Source organism: Idiotropiscis lumnitzeri, chromosome 9 (assembly GCF_059441095.1).
Source record: "Idiotropiscis lumnitzeri isolate Australia: NSW breed Sydney's pygmy pipehorse chromosome 9, RoL_Ilum_1.0, whole genome shotgun sequence".
NCBI classification, from domain to species: Eukaryota; Metazoa; Chordata; class Actinopteri; order Syngnathiformes; family Syngnathidae; genus Idiotropiscis; species Idiotropiscis lumnitzeri.
Window position 1 is genome coordinate 2,558,938 of NC_142399.1, and position 20,008 is coordinate 2,578,945.

At 39.5% G+C, this 20,008-nt stretch overlaps 2 protein-coding genes across 8 annotated transcripts in view; one reads left to right on the forward strand and one right to left on the reverse strand.

Annotated features, from left to right (window-relative positions):
* lmbrd1 (LMBR1 domain containing 1) overlaps window positions 1-11,667 on the forward strand; it is a 32,035-nt gene extending 20,368 nt beyond the window's left edge. Inside the window, exons 8-17 of the mRNA XM_088305476.1 lie at window positions 1,855-1,980; window positions 3,103-3,255; window positions 4,684-4,748; window positions 4,865-4,967; window positions 5,251-5,355; window positions 5,448-5,597; window positions 5,986-6,061; window positions 9,930-10,021; window positions 10,547-10,658; window positions 10,773-11,667. Coding sequence (XP_088161602.1) covers window positions 1,855-1,980; window positions 3,103-3,255; window positions 4,684-4,748; window positions 4,865-4,967; window positions 5,251-5,355; window positions 5,448-5,597; window positions 5,986-6,061; window positions 9,930-10,021; window positions 10,547-10,657 — 981 coding nt within the window. The 3' untranslated portion in view covers window position 10,658; window positions 10,773-11,667. The remainder of the gene's footprint in view (window positions 1-1,854; window positions 1,981-3,102; window positions 3,256-4,683; window positions 4,749-4,864; window positions 4,968-5,250; window positions 5,356-5,447; window positions 5,598-5,985; window positions 6,062-9,929; window positions 10,022-10,546; window positions 10,659-10,772) is intronic.
* Window positions 11,668-14,986: 3,319 nt separating this feature from the next.
* The window catches only part of adgrb3 (adhesion G protein-coupled receptor B3), a 109,751-nt gene continuing 104,729 nt past the window's right edge, over window positions 14,987-20,008 (reverse strand). For 5 of the 7 annotated variants that reach the window (XM_088304365.1, XM_088304363.1, XM_088304360.1 and 2 more), the window contains 3 exons: window positions 19,434-19,469; window positions 18,495-18,599; window positions 14,987-16,085 (listed from right to left, as the gene is read on the reverse strand). In XM_088304365.1, the coding sequence (XP_088160491.1) occupies window positions 15,897-16,085; window positions 18,495-18,599; window positions 19,434-19,469 (330 nt within the window). In that variant the 3' untranslated portion in view covers window positions 14,987-15,896. The remainder of the gene's footprint in view (window positions 16,086-18,494; window positions 18,600-19,433; window positions 19,470-20,008) is intronic. The other 2 variants (XM_088304364.1, XM_088304362.1) reach the window with 1 other exon arrangement.

Genomic DNA, 20,008 nt, shown 5'->3' on the forward strand with positions numbered 1-20,008 from the left:
AATAAGTCTGCTCATTTGTTCTACTTTGCAGTCCTCAAAAGGAGATTAGCAAAAAAAAAAAGTTTCTCTAAGATTTGTTCAAAGATTAGTTGATTTGTAAATGTCTTGAACGCAGTTCTTCTTAAACGACCGACCGCCCATCAACTCCCTTTGCTTTTCCGGAATGAACCAAATATTTCTGGGTTTTGGTACACATATTAATTAATTAATAAATCTTTTATTACTACTCACCGAAAACATGCAGTAAATGTTTAATGTGCAACATCGACATTGCTATTTTTTCGATGAACTTGGTCGGTTCAAATCACTTTAAAGAACTCGTATCGTGAGCCGTTTTAATTAGCATGGTTGTACTTGATCAAAGGATACTGACAATGTCAGTAGGGGGCTTCCTCTTATTTGGCCAGACTCCTCCAAGCGGATAAACAAAGAAGAGGCTTGTGAAGTACGACGTTGTCGACCGAGTTCTTCCTCTTTCAACTCAACAGCGTCACTCTCGGTGATTTCAGCTAGTTACTTACCCTAAGCACCCCCCCCCCCCCCCCAACACATATAGACACGCACACTTCCCACCATGCTCGAAGCCATTTCAGGTTTAAAATAACCAATGAGCAAGCATGATTATATGTGAACTACAAATGTCGACTCCAGCAGCCAGACACCTTTTTTTTCTCATTTTTTTATTTTTCTCTCATGTTGTTGCTCATGAGGGGAAGGGAAATGTTTCTCTGGGGATCTCGGACAGGTTTTCTTTTTATGAGAGTATTTGATATTCTGGACATGCTCCGGCCTTAAGAGCTCCATGATTCATTGCAGGAGGCGACATTCGCCCGTAGCGCAGATCCACAGTCGAGCCTAATAATAGGCTAGCCTTTCTTAGTATCTCATGCGACACTTCCAACGCTTCATAACATGCAGAAACTATTAAAAGTTGTTTTAAAAATTCAGCCTGACTTTTGGAAAGTAGTGGAAAGAGGGCAGCATGTTTGTCAGGGCTGAAAGATTTGCGGCACAGACCATGTCCTTTTGTTTTATTACGAGCTCATAAATGACTCTCTGTGCTCGGTTTGTAAAAGCGAGACATGACAGGGTGAGTAAGAGTGCATTGACTCGCCTCTGTTATATTCATTTGTATTGATCGCTATGTTGTCAGGCTTTAGAGGTGCCCCTCATTTTAAATTAAAGTTCAAACATCCCTCCAGGAGATTAAAGCCCAAATGTCAAAGATTTAAAAGCACCTTTTGAATTTTGAGCAAATAGTCTCTGCCTTTAGACTATTTTTTTTTTGGTTCACATTTGTTTATGTCTTTGTTTCGATGCGCCAATCCGTGTTGCAGTCTGCATGATTTAAACTAATGAGGTATAGAAAATTCCACGTCATGTCGTTCATCATTCATGGCACCTTGATACCCCTTCCTGTAACCTAGATCCCCCTCCCCCCTAAAGCTCTCTTAAAAAATGCATCACATTGTAAGATGGAGGCTATAGTGCTGTCACATGGGGGCACTGTTAAGCTGTACATTGCAGCGTGCTGATTTGAACCGACGCTAGCCTCACAAAAATGGTTGCAGCAAATGTCCCCGTATTTCTGACAACTATGAATTCCCCCATTTAAAATTTTCCTCAACCAAAAATGACAAAGCATGTCAGGCCAGGGGGTTGCTAAATGATTATACTTTGCTCGCTGTGTTCAAGTTTGCTTGCCTTCATCTAATGCACCACACTGTTTTTTTTTAGCAGGTGGTGGGCATGTGTAGGTGGATGCCTGCACCATATGCAACAACCCAGCATGACAATAATGTGTGATTAAGATGGAAGCTTTGCTGTGTTTTTTTTGTCTGTCTTCTTCCCCAGGCATACGGAATGTCTGTACTGCCTTTGAATCTGATAAAAGGTACACGGAGCGTAGCGTATGAACGCCTGGAGAACACAGAGGACATTGATGATGTCGAGCATCAGATCGAGAAGCTGAAATCCAAGGTTTGACACAAACATGTATGACAGATCATGATCAATATATTTAGTTCTTTGTTAAAAATATGATTGAGACGATCAGAGAGCTGTTTGTTTAAAAAAATCGGATGTTTACTGTAGTTGTATTTTGTAGTGGTGTCGAGGTGCGAACTAAACTAACCTCAAAGGAGGAGAAGATCCAAGATGGCCCATTTTTCACTAACAAGCTCAGTTTATATATTTTTTGATCAGGAAACAAAAATTAGACATCTTTTTATTTTGGAGAAATAAGGAAATAAGTGACGACTTGAAAGATGCCTACTTTTAATGAGGAACATAGCCACGCCCCCTCCACTCGCTCCATGTTACTGCAAAGTCAGTAAAGGGACCGATTACGAACTCTCCCATTGTACTCTCATTGCTTATAATGTCCAAGAACGGCGATCAATTGGCACCAAAATTCACGTGGACGTCCCTACTTATGACCACCTCAACATATCAAAAGGATTAACTTCTCCGTGGCTGATTTGTATGAGAATGAGAAAATAGGGAAGTGAGCAGCGGTAAGTTGATTATGCTGTTAAGACTCGGCAACACTGCTTCTTTTCTAATCACGGTGAGGATGCACGCCATAAGAAGCACCTGTCACATTTATTTGGATGAGGTTTGGCTCCAGTTTTTCGACTGTAGGCGACGTAACTACAACGCGCCGTTTTAATCTTTGGAACGCCACTTAATGTTACGTTCCAATGCGGCCACACTCGGATGTGGCATCGGCCCTCCCTTTTTTTAAATCAACTGAGTTTTACTCCTTATAGGTCATAGTAATGGTGGTGAATGTTTTGAAATGATTACATTTTTAATTTTTTTTATATCACATACACACACAAAATAAAATGGCAATTAAAAAGGCCGTTTAAAAAACTTTTTTTTTATTATTTATAATTGATTTAAAACCTTGAGTCAGTTCCTTTTGTGATATCCTGTCTCTTAATTGTTTTTCTGATTCAAACCAATAATAGTTGCCCCCTCAAAAAAAAAAAAAAAAAAAAAAAATCACGCATAGTATTTTTACTACACTGACCTCCTAAATGATGGCTTTGTTTCGATTTCAATGCGTGTTGCGTTCTTTGTTTTTTTTCTCCTCAGTGTCGAGATGGACGCCCATTGTCATCACGGGACCGATGCAATCTGGAGGAACTCGAAGGAAAGCTTCAGGTTCTACAACGGAGAGGGAGGCACCTGGAAATTGCGGAAAGGAACTGCTGCAACAAAATGGGTAGTGCTCTCAGACCTTTCAAGGTAAGGCTCCTTTTTCGAATGAATTACCTGTATGAAATTCACAGTGTGTCCCCTATATGAACAGTTTAGTAATTAAAAAAAACAACAAAAAAAAACGTACCCAGTCCGACTGTTCATGATCTATAGGGATGGCCGACAACATCGCCGATTTCCTGGCTGAAGTTGTTTTCTTGTATTTTGTTTTGCTACAGCATCCCTGATATAATGCTGCCAGTGTCAGCATTTTCTCATGCTCCAAAGTGGACTGCTCTAGATTTCCTTTTAGCTCTACTATATTTATCTCAAAGAAAAATGTTTGTATGTTTTAGTTTCCTGCAGTTTCTTTATTTACGTTTTTCTATTATGCCAATAAATGGCAGGACTAATGTAAGATAGCAAACTGACCCTGTTGTATTAAAATCCCACAGTGCCACTCACAAAATTCAACTACACAAGAAATGTACTTAAAAAAAGATCGATACGATTTGACACCGTCATATTCATCTGCTGTGGGCCATATGATGGACAACATTTTTATGAGATCTCATCCCAATACCTATGGAGTCGAATTGAAAAGGGTCTGTCTTAGATTGCTGTAGTTAATTTTATGGAACTTCAAAGTCCAGATCCAGCTTTATTTGGTCAAACTGTATAGGGCTTCACAATATTGGAAGAACATGCACGATGATAACAATAACAAAAGATTTTTTTTTAAGGTTGTTTTTTTTTCTTTCCTCACCCGCTTTCAATGTTTTCAAAGCACTGCAATACATTCGCCTACTGAGTATGACCAGCTGGCCAGTTGGCAGTCTTTTTTAAATTTTTTTATTTGAGTACAGTGGACCCACCCTTCATTAATTATTGTTTAAATTGCACTCTATAGGTTGACCTAACTGTTACCCAATTATTTCATATTCCTGTCAGGCACAATCATTTTTCACTATGAAATGTCCCTCAAGCATTTCATAAGCTTTATTGCTTTTTTGGCCACTGCTGAAGTCCCAAGCTTGAAGCTCGGTGCTCATATCTGGGCTGCACCGTTGTGTCCCTTTGTCACCTTTGGCATCATTGCCAAACTGGAGGGCCAAGCCATATGGTCGTGCACACTTCACATAAGACATGACAGAGTTAGATGGGCCAGTTCATGCTTTTCAAAGGAGTCGAATTTGCTCAGCATGTTTTATTTGTTGTGTTCATCACTGTCTAGCCTTTGACCACATTATTTTTATACACGTTAAGGATGTCCCGATACAACATTTTCCTTTTCCTATCCGAAACCGATATCGCGGGCTAGAGCAGAGTCCGACTCCGATATCGTAATTACTTTTGAACTGCTCCAATACCAGATATGTTGAAAGAAATGAATGCAAGAAAAAACAAATCAATATGATGTTTATTTTGATTTATCGGATCAGGATTCCTCTAAAACATGTCTTATTTTTTTTGCAGATTATGCTGGGCATTTTCTTTATCCTGGTTGCTCTGCTGTTTGCAGTCGCGCTCTTCATTTCAAAGTACATTTTGTTTAATATAGATATATATCTTTAAAAAATGTGCATCTTATGGTGCACAAAAGTTTCTCATTGTCTTTAATGTATTTATTTCTCTCTTTCTATTTTTTATTTTTCAGTCTGGATAAGGCGCTTCACTCTGCTGGCATCAGCTCTGGCTTTATAATCTTTGGCACCAATCTCACCAATCCATTGAATGAACTTCTATTAGCCTTACAACCTGTAAGTAATCGCTCATGTCATTTGCGCAATATATCATTATCCGCATTTCGGATACACGTAATTAAACGTTTTGCCGTTTCAGTCACTAAGAATATTGCTCATTTTTATCCTTCATGGTCTCTGATTTCAACCCATTCATCAGTGTATCTGTAAAATGTTTTTTTGTATTTTTAATCTTAAACCATGATTTCATAAACTAAACATTTGATATTGTTATGGTGGTCTGAAAGTACTTCCCTTCACACGTGAAAGCTGTATTTATTCTCTGATCACGACCTTGCAGGTATTTCCGTTGGATTACATCCTGATTACAGTCATCACAATGTATTTTGTCCTGACTTCCATGGCGGGTATTCGCAACATGGGCATCTGGTTCTTTTGGATAAGGGTAAATACCAACAACAGCTCTATATATATTTTTCTTTTTTATATATTGATGTGCACGTGCATTTTCAAATGTATCTTTTCCTTCTTCTGCAGCTGTACAAAATTCGACCAAAAAGAACCCGTCCCCAGGCTCTCCTCTTCCTCTGTATGATTTTGCTTTTGATTGTTCTTCATACCAGCTACATGATCTACAGTCTGGCTCCTCAGTACGTCATGTATGGCAGCCAAAAATATCTCACAGAGGTGAGGGAAGCAGTTTGTTAAACTTCATCCCACCTATTTCTTCGTGTTTGGCCTCCCCGACGAGGCTCTGATGATGTTTCCAGCTAAGCTGATGTCTGATCTCCGCAGAGTCTGTTTGTAGGAGATGGATTCTTTCATTCATTAGTCTTGTTTTCCGTCTTAACTGAAATGTTCTGCAAAATAGTTGTCTTTCCTTGAAGCAACTTATATTTCTAGTGTTGTGTAACGTATTTGCCTGCACTATATCTCCTCTTGCTAGTATTATAAACGTTGTAGTATGATTTTTTTTTTTCCCCCGTTTTAGGACGGTTCCACTTTCATGAATCAGATTCAGACTTTTCTCAACACATTTCTGAATTTTTATGTTTGTTTTTTTTTCTATCTCAAGAGTCCTTCATCAAGTCTTACGTCGGGGAACGTTTCATTCAGCACTTCCAGGATCTGTGATGCTAACGCGCCAGAGGGTGAGTGTGTCATCTTTGCTTGTAAGGTAGCGTCGGACTAATAGCGAGAACCTGCGGGATCCCGCTGTACATTATCAAAGATTCATCCCTCACAAGTTGACTGTAAGAGAGCAAGGCCAGTGTACAACACCGCCATTTCATGTAGAACACTGTTCTGCAATCTTTATCGCCATCCATTATTTATTAAGGAGAATAATAACAAGGACAACCATTTACTAATGCGGTATGTAACCTCTTGCTGTCACCATGCCAACACCTATTACAGCACATCAGTCACAAAAACATGAAACTGTACAGTACAGCTTGGCGAGGGGCTTTATAACTATGAATTATGCATCCGGCTAATGCTCCAGTCCCACAAAGCTGTTATGATACAATTGTTATTTTAGTTAAGGTTTCGGAATTTTCAAGGCGGGAAAAAAGAAACATTGAGTCATCATCTCAACTGCCGAGCGACTCCCATCAATGAAAGGGACATTATGATTTGTTTACACTAATCTGGCATGTATTTTCATCGATTTTGCTCCCTCTTGTATATGAAAGCCGTCATGTTCCACATTGCAGCAAATAATCCTTGTCCAAATAAATGATCTGATCTGGCGCCGTCAAATAAACAACAACGCTGACGTCCATGTTGACTCGGAGTGCACTTCAACGTCCTCAACCGTTCTTATTTTAGCAAGTGCACGACGACAGGACAGCATCAGATGCGTCCAAGATACGGCACTTCATATCTTTAAGTTTCCCTCCTTCTGAAAAGAAAATGTCTTCATTAAAGCATTAGATGTCGCTCAGGTGAATTCAAAAGTGTTCACGGCCTCGGTGCGACTGTCTTTTGGAAGTCAGAATTGCTTTTAGCTGCTGCATCACCTTCCCAGTTGAATGAATGCCCGTGACCTTTGACCCCTCAGGCACCAGCAGAGGTGTGTAGAGTAGCCAAAAATGTTCCTCCAAAAAGAATACCGTTTTTTTATATTAATGCCTCATTATTTTTCCTTTTCTGTTTCCTAGCAACTTGAATTTTGCCAGCACGTTGTTCAGACATTTTTGGGTGAAAGCTGCTCGTAATTTGATTTGTCATCTTGAAGGTGTTAAGCAATTTTCAAAATGGTAAAGGAGAAGCTCTTAGAACGCCATCAGAGAATAAAAGTCATTTTCTTTTGCGTCCGACAATAGGTTCTTTGTTGTCTGGAAAAATTCGATGAAAATGTAGGTCGACGTAATAATAATTATTTTTTGTTTCAGTGTTTCACCTAAATTTGGAGGAAAATATTTCTTATTTGGACATATGATATAGTATAATACATATATAATTTTCTCTCTCTCTATATATATATATATATATATTTGAAATCAGTGTGTGCATGTGTGGCTTTCATTTACCGTATTCCGTTTTGCCTAATTAGCTACTTAGATTGATTTATTACTTTGATCGTCCACGGAAGAGCATGTAGACATTAGCGTAATCATTCAGTTAGTGTCAGTTATGAAGCATAATGCAAACACATTTTATGAAGTGGACGGCCCAATTTCAAGTCCCTTTAGATCTCCATTATATATTTTAATTAGCAAAGAATTTTGTGGGGTAATTGCAAGTCGGTCACAAAAAATGAAACCGTTTGGAAAAAAAAAAAGACTCAGAGAGTGACGTTTATCTATATTTTTTTTAATGACCTATTTGAACTGAAGAGTGAATTTTGGTGTGCATAGACAAAGGAAAGTGTTTTTTGGAGTGTGACGACCACTTACATCATGTTAATGCGTCATAAATTGACACCTGGTCACAAAGGTGCAGCATTCCAACACACGCTGCTATTTTTGACGTTTCAACTGATACGTACAGGTATGTGTGTAAGTAATATAAGTGAGTGTGCGTGTGTGCACACTAAGTGCTCGTATTGAAATCGTGAGATGAAAGTGGCACGTAATGCAAGGTGCAACTGGGTCAGCGCCAGTCAAGGTGAAATCACCTGTACTCACAAGCCGCCCCGTACTCATCTCGGAGTGTGCTAATGATTCCAAGGTTGAGCTGGGTCAACGGTGTACATCATAATATATTTGGGCAGGCCGCCGTTGTGAACCATCTGTAGGTTCCACTCGGAGCAGTGCGAGTCGAGGTGAGCAGCTGGATTGCCGCAGATGGCGCCGGTTCCGGTGGAAAATAGTGAGCTTGTTGAGATGAATTTCGACACGCTTTCTCAGCGAGGGGGTGAGGATGTTAAAGCTGATTATTGTCATTCCTTCAGAACGCCAAAGGTCCGGCTCTCGATTGTCTGTCAATGTTCCGTTTGTGAACGCATCACTTTCATTTGTATTTCGATACGATGGCCGCAGCATCTCACATTCTGTGGTTTGCAGAAGAATATGTTGTAACGTGTCATAAAAAAGCCTCCTGAGTTACCGCCATACTTTGTGGACTGCTTTTACATGCATGACTTTGGAATGTGGGAGGAAACCGGAGTACCCGGAGAAAAGCCACGCAGGCACACTGCAAACTCCACACAGGAATGCTTGAGCCGGAATCTTCTGCTCGTTCGTTGTTGAGTCTGCTTATTGTGAAATGAAATATAATCTTTTGCTTTTGACTGAGCTAAAGTTTTTTTCGTGACATCTCATTTGAAGTCATGCACCGCGGATGTTTTATGTGCCTTTAAGAGGCCGAGATTTCCAGGAAACTTTGATGGAATTCTTAACATTCTGATCATAGGAGAGCGTTCAACTTTTCAAGGTACCACTGTAGTCAACTGTGGTGAATAAATGATGAGCCGCTCTGAGTTCTTCTGGTTGTGTCTCATTGTGCAGTTAATGGGCTTCAAGTAGGTTGAGGAGCCGTGTACCGATGACACGGAGAAGCAAAGTTGGCGCTCAAGCTCCGGATGGCTCTCGAGAACATTCACGACCGTTTCATCTCCTCGTCGAAAAATAATACGACTCAATAGTATTTTCCATTAATTCGTCCTTTTAAGAAGAGTATCTTTCTCTTACTTCTAAGTGGAAACCAGCTTTTGATATTTGGCACATGACGTGAATTGTTTCTCACAAAGGCTGCCCAGGATCGTTCACACACACAAAAGGGAGAGTGACTCATCTGGAAAATATTTTCCCCGCCGTTGGATCAATACTAGTGTTAGTTTGACAAAAAGCGACTTTTAAGGTTGAATTTGGAGGGGTGGGGCTTATCGTACACGGGTTTGTGATTTTTACGGTAGTTTTTGGTTCAACCTAAACTTAACCTTCTGGAAAACTTTGCCTGTCCTTTTTTATGTCATGACGTACAGTATGTCTTAAATTTCTTTTAGATGCTTTTAAAAAGTCTTGAATTGGTCAAAGATCCAAAAGCCACCAGAGAATGAAAAGTAATATTTGTAACTCCCCATGAGCTTTCCTTTTCGGTGAGTAACTTCTCGGCACATTTGCGCATTTCAAAGTCGTATTCGCAGTGACAGTCACACGACTTTGCTCTTTTCCAAGACCGACTTGTCTTTTTTACTTCCATTAACAGAACGGGCACTCCTCCTGAGTCGTGATGTATTGTTGCAGCCAATGTTGGCCTTTTATGTGAACATGTTGAGCACTTGCACAATGAAAAATATGAAGTCACGTGACTGGTGGAATAGTCCAACGCGCACTTGTATTCAATATCGTAAATGGTCAATAGGAGAAGAAATCTATTGTTCATTCTCTTTATTTATCAAATTATTCAAAACTATCGATGTACTCGAGATCACTGTTGTACAAATCTCATCAACGAACAAAAAACTTGATTGTACAATGCGTCAAAAAAGTTTGGCAACCGCAAGCTTAACATTTTCGCCGGAAACATTTTGCGTGCGTGAAATAAGAATTTGCTGTTTTATTTGTTTTTCAGACCAGTGCATTGTGACCCGGTCGTATCTTTTTCTCCACAAGTTTTGGTTCTTCAGTACCATCTACTACTTCGGGAACTGGGCGTTTATTGGCGTAAGTTGTTCTTCTCAGCTGCTTCATGTCCTGGTTCTCTTTCCCCTCGTCTTTTGCACCGCAAGATTCACAATCCTTCATCTTCCAATCATTGACTTTGTAAAACGGCTCCACCACACGCAACCGAGCAAAACATTCTCAAATATTGCATGGTGAAAGCTGATTGTAATTGTAATTAACTGTGATTTCAAAATTATATCTAGTCCCAAATATTGACATTATTAGTCGATTATTTTGTTCATGTCGAGTAATTCTATGCTTTTCTTTATCTCCTTACGCCTGCCAGATTTCATAAAAAATGCCTTTTTTCGCGGGCATGTTGCACTTGATTTACTAAGATTGTGTTTTTGTTTTTTTTAAGTGAAGATGGGGTCGCTTTGTAAGTGTTGACAAGATCGTCATCATTTCACTCATTTGAGTTGATGAGACACACCCCAAACACACTTTAAATCATGCGCATAACTCTTTGTTTTGCTCAACGCGCCCCAGCCAGCATTTCCTAATGTTTTGAATTTCCTTCCTTAGGCTTTCCTCATCGGCCTGGTGGTGTCATGCTGCCGAGGGAAGAAGTCTGTGATTGAAGGCGAGGTGGAGGCCGATGACTCAGACGTCAGCGATGATGAATATGTGCACTGAGGTTCAATACGCACACACCCTCGGATCAGCACATCGCGTTATAACTTAAGAGCTCTACCGAGTACAATTTGGCAAGTCGTTCATTTGCTTCCGTTTTATTTTGATTGCTTTCAAGGAGGTCGGCTCCCCGACGACGTGAGTTGACGATGTTGGAATTCGACGAACGTCCTCCGAAGACCGCGCACACAGACAACTGTCGAAATTAAGTCAAAGCTTACATGCAAAATGTGCATTTTCATTTTACGGGACGCTTTCTAGACCAAATGTTTTCAACTAAAGAAGAGTATGACAAGAATTTGGTGAAAGAAACTGAAAAAGTCAAGAAATTGTGTCCCTGCTTTGTAGCTTACATAATGTTACTCTTGACGAGTGGCCACCCAAAAAAAAAAAAAGACACATTTTAGGGTCCCGACCCTCAGTTTGGAAATCTGCCATCGATTCTAAAATTCCTTTGAATTGACTTTTGTGCTAGTTACTGTATGAAACCCACGTCACATTTTTTTTTTGTATCTATCATTTAAATGAAATGCTGTATATTACTATTGAGTTTCCTGCTCGTCACCAATCTGACTTGAACTGTTCAAATGGCATGTGGTACTGAACGCGTTTCGTTGACCATCAAGCGTCACATTTCATTTAATGTTCTCGTGGAAAGGATTCCAGCAAATAAAGTTTCAAATTTTTTTAAGTGCTTGTGACAGGCACATCTTTTTTTTTTTTAATTATCATTGTATTGTTGATTTCAAAGTTAGTGCATTAAATATATAACCGCTAATTGACACTATAAATATGATTATTGTGTTTCAAATAATGGTGGTGCCTCATGATTGTCTATCGCTATGATGGGCACAAATCCTGGTCTGAAGATCACTTTGGGTCATTTCAGAATTTTTTTTTTTTTTAGTCCAGATATTTGTTGACGTGCTGGAATGTGGTACCAAGTAATATTGTGTGTCCACTATTGAGTGGTACATGTCCGGTATTTGAATAAATAAAAGGCTTCAAATATGTCGGGAGTTGTTTTTGGCATTCTTTCGCAAAGTGTTTGCCAACATTTATTGAACAAACATTTTTTACAGCACTCCACCAAGCAAAAATGTCACAAAAGCGGTGATTAAAACAACGATTTTGTCTCAATGGACTCCCAAATTGGACTTATTCTGTTGTATGCGTGGCGCACAGGTTTATTGCAACTTCTGCTATCTCATGCAAGAGCATTTTATTCATTATGTGTCGCTGGGATTGACATAGGAAAAATGATCCATTTGTCATAAATATTTTTCAACTCCGGTCCAAAGGCACTTCAGTTGGAAATTACTGCTGTAGTGATTCTCATGATTGACAGTATCTATCAAGTGGTGCAGTCAACACCGTGTTCGGGTCTCATTAGGTGTACCTGACGTATCCTCAATTCTGAGAAATTAAAAAAAGTGTTTTTCAAACATGCTTATTTTGCTCCCTAATGTGGATATGTTTCAAATAAAAGTGACACTTAAATACATCCATCCTTGGATTAGTGTTCGACACTCAGCCTTTGCCTGCGGTGGATTTGCATGAAATTTACTGGGCTTGTTCAATTAGTGTTTGCGGCATACGCACCTTGTCACCGAGTATTGTGTGAGGCGGCTTTCCAGCTTGCTTATTATGCCATATGCCGCCCCCACGTCGCTTGCTAATAAACAAAATAAGCCATGAGCAAAAAAAAAGAAAAAAACTTAAAGCGCAGATGTGACAGATCAGTCTTGTTAAATCTTTTCCTTCCTTCCTACGTCATCTTTTAGGCAAATTCCTCCTGGGATAAAAGGATCAAACACTTCTTTTTTTTAATTTATATTATTTAATGAATCGTCGCTAGAAAACTGCCAGGATGGCGCGTAACCCTGTCGTGTGGTCTCCCAGCAGAAACGCCACTTGAGCAGCACGATTTAAGACCGGTTAATACATCTGCCTCACAGTTTTGAGATTCTGGGTTTGAATCCTTGTGTGTGGAGTTTGAATGTTAGTAAGATCCAAACCTTTGCAAAACAAATGCAATATATATATTAAAAGGGATTATGAAAATTTGGCTTTTTAATTTCTAGTTTACAATTCCGTAGTTGGGCTTCTGGAGTGCCTGTCAACCCTTTTAGTGTGAAAATAAACAAAAGCTTTTGTTTTGGGGTTTTTGTCAAATCCCATCTTTTTAGACACCTTTTTAGTCTGTCTAATCGAAGCTCCTCTCCGATAATATGAGACGGGGCTTTGCCCGAGCACAAAATCTGCTGATCGTCCCGTTTTAATTGAAAAATGGAGGATAGGGTCTCCCTCAAAATATCTGAATGGATACTTTTGCAAGAAGCGGATCACGAGTATGTAGATGAACACTGGTGATGGGTAAATGAAGCTTCAAATCTGCTTCATGAACCAGTTGTAGTATCTTTGGGCTCCAGTAGGTGGCAGTCTCTGTTCAACATTGGGCTGAAAGCACACCATATTTTAAAGCCTTCATTTAAACCAACAGTGCCCTCTAGAGGACTCAAAAATACAACAACTGGTTCATGAAGCAAATTTGAAGCTTTATTTTCCCATCACTAATAAACACTATTTAAAACTAAACAATAGTAAAGCCAAAATGTTAGAAAAAAGCGTAACGAAAAAACAAAAAACCCCAAATCCAAACAGAAAAAAAAAACAACCAAATTCTAATTTCAAAAACTGTTACTTGCATTTTTTTCCGGTACAATTTTTGTTTTGGGTACAATGTTTTAATTGACTCGCAGCTTTGTTATGGTCTCGTATTTAAGTGCAGTATTAATGTTCAAACTGTGAACAGTACGTTACAGTCATATTAAGTAGGTTTTTTTTTTCCTTTTTTGTTGTTGTTGTAATCGTGACGCTGATGCAGCTGTCGTCATAACCCGGCCTGCGGCGTGTCGGCAAGTTTAAACTTGTCACAGGCCCTTCTGATGAAGAAACACTTTGCCTCCGCGGCACCTGTCGGGGCAGAGTGACGCATGAAGGATCAATGCGAGTTTTTTCATTCACACCGTGTGCCCGCTCTGTGTTCAAGCAGCTTCAGGAAGGGTTGCCATTTACTCCTTGGAGGGGCTGTCAGCATCCACAGCTCCATTTCGCAACACGCAAACAACACGGCCAGCGTGTGGTCTCAAGGGCACGCTATTATACACACATGACGCATCTCTATAATCATCTTCTTGTCTAAGAGCTTTACAAGATTGGTGCTACGCAATTACCCCAATTTTCATATTACGTTAACATTTCAATGCAATTTGGATTTCACAGACCTTTGAAAACTGCTGTCGTGAGATCACTCCAAAATAAAAATGCTCTTGATGGCCATATCAAACCTGTCGTTTTTCGGCAAAGTCCTTGAGAAAGTTTTTTTTTTTGGAATCAAGAGCTCTCTGACTTTCTTCTCCAAATAACTGCTTTGATGAATTCCAATCAGGTTTCAGGCCCAACCAGAGCACCGAGGCTGCTCTTGTCAACAAAATGACTCAAATCTAGTCGTTGCAGTGGACACACACTTAAACTTTAGAAGTCAGTCAGTCTTTTAGCATCTCGGATGAAAAGAAAAAAAAAATATATTAGTATTTTACGTATTTAGGCTTGTTTGGTTCATCTGTTGTACTTAAATTCTGCAGGTGCACTGAAGCGTGTATACATAACTCATGAAAACTTTCTCCAGTTTCTGACATTAAATTAGTATGAAATGAGATCCCTGAAGTCTACTTTGAGACCTTCAAACATTTCGTGTGATGACAAGTAAACATTGTAGATCATAAAAGACACCAATCCTCCCCTCATGTTGCCTCTTCTTGTTGATTCTCAGTCACGCCACAGACGTTTTCTTTTTTTTATTTATTTTTTCCCCTTTTTTTGTTGCTGGCGCGCACGCTCACATAAGTGATAACCTCACCGCATTTGTGCTCCGTCTCACCCGTGCATTAAAAGTTTAAAAGACGAACCTTGTGGTGGTAAAGAAGCCCACTCACCTGCTGAATGTTTTCCACTCCAAATGAAAAAAAAAAAAATCTGACGGAGGGATGAACTTATTAAATATTATCAGTAAATTTTACAGTACAAACTCTCAACAAGCTAGTGTGACAATAAACTGAGCTGAAAGGCAAACTGACGTGAATACAAATAGTTTGGCCTGATCGCTTTATGTCTTTCGAAAGGCACTATATAAATCTTTTGGGGGGGGTTTTCCCATCAATTTTTTCATCTGACACGTGAGTTTATTTCTATTCTATCGATCAAGCGATCTATAATATTGCGTAGAAATGACCGGTCACTCCAAGCAAACAACAAAGTTGACACCACGTCTGAAGCAGTACGAACATATTTCCTCTTTTATTTACATTCCTTTTCAAATGTTAACATTTTCGCTATAACTTTTGAACAGGTTGGCATTATTTAGTTGGTTTTTTTTCCTCATTAAAATAAATTGGCACAATTAAAACATATGTAGACAAAAGTTTATTTACACCATACAACATTTTGTTTTGTTTTTTGTTTTTTAAATATTTTTTTACAGGGCTGCAGATGGGAGAGCTTGCCGGTGATCCTTCAAGCGGGTTCCGCAGTATTAAAGTTGTGAAATATATTATTTATATAAAAGTGAGTATTATCTTTATTGCATTGAAAGCAATGAAGAATGTAGCCGGACAAACATTCATTTTAATATGACACAAAAGATACTCTTTGCCTCCCATGTTTCATACTAGAAAGTAAAAAGTGTCGCGATGGCCAAACGGACTGTTATAAACGTTTTAAAAACCTGCATAAATATATACATTGTGCTCCTGGGCCTGGTAGCAACCAGACCCAATGAGCTGGGACCACATGGCGTGTCGTTTGCTCTGTGAGGTTTCTTCTTTGACATTTTTTTGTTTTGTTTTTTTTTCCCTTTCTCGCCAATTCCTCGAAAAGATAATTTGAAACACGTGATGGTAGATATTGTACACCAGGCTGCCCCGCACTAAGTACACTAGTGAGAATACAAAAAAGTAACACTGATGGTTTTCCTTATCCCCCCCCCCCCCACATTGTTCCTCTCTGTCTTTCGCTCTCATCAGTCTTGTATTGGCACATAAAGTCCCTGCCATGCTCCGATTATCCCGACATGAACGCCAAGGCTGTTAGAAAAGTCTGTTGCTTTATTCAGTGCAAAATTCATCACTTCTTCTTTCTTCGTCAACTCCTCCTTCCCGAGTTTGCCTTTTCCGCTTCACCTTTAGACCTCCGTTTGGAAATCCCCCTCCTGGACGTCCAAGGGGAGGTTGACGCACTTTTCCCACTCGGCGGGCGTCATTTCCAGTGAGTCCTTGGCGCTACAGTCTAGTACATTCATCGTGGCGTAATTCTGGTACTCGCATGCCGGGTTGTAGCTCTCCCACGGGTTCTTGTTTGGCATTGCCTTGTCCTGTGAACACGGCCATGTTAGTCAGCAGCACAACTTTTTCCAGTTTTAGACCCACAATGCTAAGTAACGATTGCCACTAAGCGAGCGTACGTTTTTCTGATCCACATGAAAATCTGCGATAGCGACAACTAAACATTTCACCCCCTCCTCAATATTTGAAATACATTTCACTTTACCGACCAATATTGAGACCTGTAATCTGTTCAAATAAAAAATTTGATATTTTCAAGAGGGGAAGTAAACATCAACACCTGATCATGTGTCTGTGCTCACAACTACGTTACCTCACTTGGATTTTTCATCCCCTCTAAAATATGATAAAGGTCATCGGAAATAATCGATCGAGGTCCAGTTATTTTCTATCACAAAAACCCGTCATTTGACCAGAGGTGTGTGTAGAATTTTCAAATCCACTGTATGCTCTTGAAATGTGAGCCATTTATCTTGGTGCACTCGCACCGACGGCCAAAAAAGACGCTGTTGCAAATTGAGGAGGCTCCGCTCGCAGGCAGGGAATATGAAATGGAAAGTCATTTCTGAGAGAATCACTGCAGTAGATTCGTTGGTAGTGGAAAGGGGGGAGTTGAGGAGGAAAAAAAGGAGGGGTGGGAGTGTGTGCTGATCTTCTGTAGGTTGGCGTTTGCAGAGGGCCTTACGAGAAAGATCTATGGAAATCTAAATTGATTTTATTATTATCAATGATGATGATGATTATTATTTTTAGGGCTGTAAAAATTTGAGTGTTAACTCAAGATTAATTTAAAAAAAAAAATCACGCCATTAAATATTTTAACTCAGTTTTATTTACTTCCAAAAATAGAACAGTCTTTGATTTCAAATAAACATATTATTCAAGTAAATACCTGCTAAAAGCTTCACAAAAAATAGTAGTAGAAAAAATGTGATTAATTGCAATTAATTCCAGATTTTTCTTTTGCAATTAATGAATTAAAAAAAAATAATTTCTTGACCGCACTAATTTTTATCATTTTTCCAAGAAAGTCAGTTAAATAAACCGGTTGTAGTCTATTTCAGGCAAGTATCCCCACATTTTTGTGAGTCGTGTCTAATATATGACAGAGTTGTGCAAAGTCTATTTAGAAGGCCACACAACCTTCTATTTTATGCACCTCGGATGCTCGCATTTTTGATTTAACGGAGCGTGTTGTTTGTTAGACGCGTGTGTATATCAATTGGCGTGCTGTGATTTAGTCGTCTGGCTGGCAGCGATGTGAATTGGCAGAAATCTGATTCAAATCCGATTTTTATCCATCTGTGATAGAAGCTTTATTCAGATCTGATGCTTTATGACTCAGCACTTTTCCTGCTTACGGTGGTGCATTTCACTCTGCCTCTAAAAGCTCGCAGCCATTTCCAAGTCACCGTTCTGTACAAATGGCACAGACATAGAATGGCACGGCCGAGGCCATTTTCTGAGTGTAAGTTGGAAGTCTGACAGAAGCGTGAGCAGCATCTGTAAAAAAAAAAAATGAACGGCCAGACCTGAGTTTCATGTTTGCTAATCCCAATTAAATCCAGATTTTTCAATTTAAAAAACTCTTAAAAGACCAAAAATAATAATCGTTTATCGTGAGTGGCATTGTTAATTATTCAAATTTTTTTTTTTGAAATTGCATTTGCACACACCCTGTTTTAAAATTTGTAGTCGCTAACAAGAATTGCATACGTCACGCCGGACATCGTACATGTAACGATTTAAAGTTGGGTTCCCTGACTGAGCACAAACGGTTAAACATCCTTCTGGCTCGATTGCGTCTGTGAAAAAGGGAAAGGCGGATTAATGTCAGATCATCTGTTACAGCTCTCATGCGACTATTTTGTAGGATCTTGGTGTCAAATCGGCAACTGACATGACAAATATCCCAAGTGGGTCACATGGGAGAAATAAAAATGGCAATTGTGTCATGGCGTAAATGCAGCCTTAGAAGAACAGCACACTTCAGGTCAGGGAGGGATGCTGATAGATTAAATCATCTGCCATGCATTTATGGTTAAAAAAAAAAAAAAGGATAAAAAGATGGTGTTGCTAAGTAGATAAATGTGTATGTAAATCAAAGTGCATTCATGGCCTTGCATTGGAATGGATGCACTCTCGATAGCAGCTACGTTAGCAAACCAAATTTGCCTGGTGGAGAAAATGCATCTTTTCTAAAAAAAAAATAAAAAAAAAAAATAAAAAAAAAATAAAAGAGTGGAGGCGGGGGCAGGCTGTCACCTGAATAACCCCGCCGCCCCCCCCCGCGGCCAGCTGCTGGCGCGATATAAACGAACAACATGTTGTCCATAACCTCTCAAGAGCACAATCACACACACGTAGCCTGCACTGCACATCTAAATAAGCTACGACTGGCAGCTAAGATCCACCCCCGCTGGTTTCCTGTTACTCACCATGCTCCCCATATTTGGTATGTCTCGAAATCGGTCCAGGGTTTGAAATTTCTGATTCAGTTCCTGGAACAGCTCCATGTGTCTTTTCCTGGTGTGCATGACTTTCTGCAATGGCAAGGGTTTTTGCTTTGGTATTGACAGCCAATAATGCAAATGCATCTTCTCTCCACCCACTCGCACTCTGATCAATGTGTTAGTGTCAAGGAAGTTTGCGTGTAGGCCAGCTTGCAAACAGATCTGCTCGGGTCTGCATATATACTGTCAGGTAGCGTCAAAATAAAGGAAACATGGCGATGATTTGTAAGAGGACGGCGGAACTATTTCATTCAAAATGGCAGGAGTAACCGAATCTAACGTCATTCTTTTTGTGACAAATTGCCTCATTTAACGTTTTGTTGGCATAAGAGGAACCCTTATAATCCAATCTTGGCCCAGGGCTTCCATTTCAAGGGGTGGCTGCGTGTCTACTTGAAAGCAAAATACTCCCCAAAGCCAGAACCGCTGCCAGAAGCTTTCATTCTGTTTCCTTTACTTTGAAAGGGTGCACTACACAAATATATATGCAGTAAAACCTGATTTGGCAATGGAAAGGAATGCGGAAAAGTGCCAAAAGAGGGGTGGAATTTGCACTGAAATCAGACATGAAATGTGCAAATGACTTGAAAAGCAGATCATTTAAAAATCAGCGCAGAGGCGATGGATGGAGGAGGTGGAGGACAAAATGTTGGTGAGAGCGCTCGTCCTGTTTGTCAGTTGAGAGCCTTGCTTTTACCTTAAGTACATAGCGTGACAATAAATCTTGTAAACTCCAATAAGCTTAAGAGGCACAACAAGTTCGAGTAAATCAAATGACAAACACAAGGATGGCTTTACTCTGTATATTAAAAAAAATAAATAGAGAGATGCATGTCTTGAGGGAAGGAACGTGTTTTAACACACCTCAAAGTCCAGATCAGAATATCGTGATTTTCTTCTCTGTAAAAAGAAAAATAAATAATTTCAAAAACTTGTAACTTTATTTATTTGCATATCAAATTTCCCCCATTGAAATGGCATTATTCCATTTAGCGCCCCCTATCAAAATAACATTTTTCGTTGTTTATTTAAAAAAAAAATGCAAAAAATAATCACATATAAAATAGCAATCGCAATATTAAGGGGAAAAAATTGTAATATACAGTAATTTCCAGACAATAAGGCGCACCCGTATAAAAGCCACAGCAGCTGAAACATACAAGCCGCACCAGGCGATAAGCCGCAGTTTTCCAAGTTTAAAAAAAAATGTTGTTTAGTGCATGTACAGAACAATTTTATACGGTGAATGCCCATAAAAGGTACATAAGCAGATTGTTAAAACAGTGCCTTTTAACACGGCAACTACTTTGCTAATTAAAACAGAACAGACCCAATAATTATTTAGCGTATTTTTGGAACTATAGAGCGCCCCTACTGGTGAAAGAAAAATCTACAGAAAAGCCGCACTGTTGTATTAGCCGTATGGCTCAAAATCGAGG